Raw genomic sequence first — 3,612 nt, 5'->3', positions numbered from 1 at the left:
TATCTTAAGAGATACCGGAGCTAATCAGAGCTTCATTGCGAGAAGCCTGATTGGGAATGATCGGCGGTTAGCTGGCAGGAGTAAGATGAGAGTATATGGGTTATTGTCGGAGAGTGACATGCCCGTTTGTACTGTCCAGCTAAGGTCGGAATATGTGTCGGCAGAGGTGATTTTGGGAGTGTGCCCCGACATACCTATTCCAGGAGTCCAAGTGATCCTGGGGAATGACTTGTGCGGGACAAAGGTGTTGCCGAAAGTCGTAGCGGAGACTGTGCCAGAGGAGTGCCCAGAAGGCCACGGCACGGGTGGGACACCTGAGAGTGTGAACCTGACTGACATCCGAGGAGATGAGTCAGGAGACCGCCAAGCCATTGAGTACCCTGTCTCGGTAGTGATGAAGACAGAGGTGGCCGACAAGGAAGACGCTGGAGAAGATGAGACAGTGTCAATTAAACCGGTAGAAGATATTGATGTAGATATAGCATGGCTGTTTGATGAAGGTCCAGCCCAGAAAAATGAAGTCTCGGTGAGGTCAAAAGTGAAGATGGCCCAGCCGAAGAAGAATACTGTGAAGGGAGTTGACCTGAAGAGAGCCCAGACTGCTGAAAAAAAGAGTCGGAAGGTGAATGCAACTGTGCTGAGTAGGAATGAGGAAGGATGTGGGCATACAGAGGACGAGAGTAGAGCGTCAAGTTGTCCACGAGCACAGAGGCATTTGGGTAGTAGAGTTAAGTTGTTTGAGATGTCAGGAGTTGACATGTTTCACAGAAACCGTAGAGTAGAGATAATGAAGAAGAGTAATAGCCGAGAAAATGAAAGGAGAAGAGACGGTATGTGTGGAGAGATGCCTACGAGCACTCTAGGAGAGGTAAAGCGACATGTACGGTCGAGTGCTGTTGGATGTAATACAGTGCCCGAAGAAACTTTTAGGGAACAAAGAAGGAGTGTTGAAGGAGAAGAAATGGAGTTGTATAGAAGTGAGAAGTGTGGGAAGAGGAAGATGATACAAGCATGGAGGAATAGAAGAAATCCGAGGATGCGAAGGAAGTCAAACAGGATGAGGTCTTGGATAAATGAGGAGACGAAAGGGAGGATCGTCGGTGAAGACGAGGGAGTGAAGTATGATGACAGGAGACGAAAGTATAATGGCAGTAGATGGAAGAGTGAAGACGACAGAGGAGGTACAGACAGTAGATGTCTGACTCTGGACGTGAAGAGAGGAAGACGAGGAAATGGAGGGTGGAGACAGTAAGTAGAGTGGACCAATGGAGTGCAGGCGTCCAAAGAGGACAGCCTAGCTAAGAGGTGTCAGAGAAGTCAAATCGTTTGTGAGAAGATCATATTTCTGGAGAGTTGTGAGCCAGATGTTGCAAGGTGCAACGAATTAATTGTAGACTCCTAAGAGAGTATATTGGTTGAAGAACGAGACAGTGTAGTGGCGGATGTATTATCCCGAGCTTTGCCACTGGAATAACTCTCAAAAATAAGGGGAGGGGAGTGTTATGATCTCAGCCTACAGGAGAAACGAGTCTCCCTCCTTGAGAGTTATTCAGCAAGCCTGACCTAACTAGAAGGTCTAGCAAGTATTGAGGTGGTAACGCATATGTAAAATAGTTGGTTGGATATGTGTAACAGTTTGAGATTATGGGCAATGCAGAAGAAAATAGATAAATGACGGGCTAGGAGATGTGGACATTTTGCTGGAGGCGTGAGGCTCGCTTCTGGAGGACCTTGACCTCACTTGAGTGCCAGACATCGCAGGGGGAAGCCGCGCTCCATTTGAGCTCCCGTCAGAAGGGAACCCCTAGTGATATATCTCTAAGAGAAGAGAAGTGTGCAGACGTACCAGCTGTGGAATCGAGCTGGGAACGTTGTGGTCTCAAGTCCTGGTCGACGAGCAGATATTAAATCGCCCAGAAGCATTATTGTGTGCTGTGTGGAGCGCCCTGACCAGACGCCGTCAGAGGGAAAGCGCCCTCGACCAATTAATCTGTGGTAAGCACGATATACGCCAGTTCATAGTGATCACTTGTAGTTGGTCGTGTGCCCAGCGACAGTAGCAATGTTTATTTATAAGTTAGACATGTTTTAATAAGGCAGAAAGCCTGAAATAAGAGAGTGGAGAGGGAGGAACACGGAGCGACGTCCGTCCCCTCTGAGCGCTGGCGGACGACTGAGGGAGCCGGCTCTGGATGGAGGAAGACCCTCCCAGCGAGTGAGGACCGCCGCCAGGCGAGGTGGAGTATGGACCCGCCCAAAACGGGGGAGTCCACTCTCACTGTATGTAGAGAACAGATAGAGGTTTGAGGCAAGCATATTGTGTGGTTATTTTTGTTTATGTGTTAAAGGGGAACATTTTATTGGAGTGTCGATGGGTTGCAGGTTTGTCTTTGGGGAAGAAGTTGCTGAGAACTTCGAAGCCAGCAGATGATGTAGCTGATGAGACTCCAAGGTAGTGGAGCAGAGGACCTCGAGCTGTGAGGAGAAGCAGCAGTGAAGAGGAGTGTCACGTGCTTCTGTAGAGGTGGTGTAGCAGCCAAGAGAGCTGTGGAAGAACCTAACAGAAGGGTGAAGCACTGTAGTTGCACAAGGAAACTTCATGATAGCAGCCTGGAGGAGCTGCAGAGGATCCTGGTAGTGAAGCCCGGAAGAACCTAAGGATATTAGGGTTGTGAACTTCCAGAGGTGGAAGGGGAAGTTCTGGTGGATTACTAGTAGGGAGTTGATAGTGTTTGGTTGTCATTAGCGTGCAAGACGCAGTGAGAGGTGAGTGACTGTTGGCATTCTTATGTCAAGGAGTTTTTATACTGAAGTATCAATGAACATTTAAACTGGTATATGTTATTGCATTCAAATGCTGATTTTCTATATATACATTATCTTGCTGATAGTGCAACAGTGTATGTAGGCTTGACCAACTTGAGGAGGTTAATAGTATCAGGTGGTGAACCAGGAGATAGGATATCACTTGATAAGCTGATAATAGAGTTCTGATGGTATTGGAGTGCAACCTGATTGTGATATTATAGAGTATAGGATTCATTATTATTATATGTGTGTATGTATCGTGTATGTGCTTTGTCCAGTAAATGTGTCACAATTTGCTGGTGTTTGCCCTTGTCCTAGTGAGGCTTCCCAGGAGGTAGTAAAGAAGGGGAGAGAAAGAACCAAGAACCACTGCTGTGGACAGGGTAGGAGGTAATACTAGTAAGTCATAGGGGATTGAGGAGATCATATCTCATAAGGAGAGAGTGGGGAGTCACAGCGGCTCGAGTGGGTGTGTGCACGTGACAACGAGGCTAAGTGTTGGAGCCGCATCCCCTAAACGTGTGACGTTGAGCCCCTCTCCGAGAGCCAGAAGCGCCAAGGGTGATCTCCTAGTGTAAGCACTCTACCGAGTTGTGGGTTGGGTTGTCCGTAGAGAAGGATCAACGACGACAACACCAACCAACCCACAGTCTATATGAGAATTGGTAAACTTACCTTGAAGCTCACTTTCTTATATCCAATTTCAACCTCACTCCCCACAAGTGTAGGAAGTTGTTCTATGGTCATTGCTATTTGGGTAGGCTCCTCCTCCTGTGAGGTAGTTTCCAGGAGTTCAGGGGGAGG

The 3,612-nt window shown here is 47.8% G+C and overlaps 1 protein-coding gene across 1 annotated transcript; it reads left to right on the top strand.

Moving 5' to 3' along the window:
- The first annotated feature begins 284 nt into the window (after positions 1-284).
- LOC138357677 (uncharacterized) lies at positions 285-3,411 on the top strand. The gene is made up of 2 exons (XM_069314698.1): positions 285-1,995; positions 2,383-3,411. Exon 1 carries the CDS (start codon positions 395-397, stop codon positions 1,250-1,252), a length of 858 nt encoding a protein of 285 aa, XP_069170799.1. The 5' UTR covers positions 285-394; the 3' UTR covers positions 1,253-1,995; positions 2,383-3,411.
- Positions 3,412-3,612: the final 201 nt, after the last annotated feature.

The sequence above is a fragment of the Procambarus clarkii genome, chromosome 1 (assembly GCF_040958095.1).
Source record: "Procambarus clarkii isolate CNS0578487 chromosome 1, FALCON_Pclarkii_2.0, whole genome shotgun sequence".
NCBI classification, from domain to species: Eukaryota; Metazoa; Arthropoda; class Malacostraca; order Decapoda; family Cambaridae; genus Procambarus; species Procambarus clarkii.
The sequence above is the reverse complement of the archived record's forward strand: the minus strand, read 5'-3'. Positions and strand labels throughout refer to the sequence as shown.

Excerpts from the sequence above, each read along its gene's own strand:
- LOC138357677 (XM_069314698.1), top strand. The coding sequence starts at position 395 with ATGAAGACAGAGGTGGCCGACAAGGAAGACGCTGGAGAAGATGAGACA.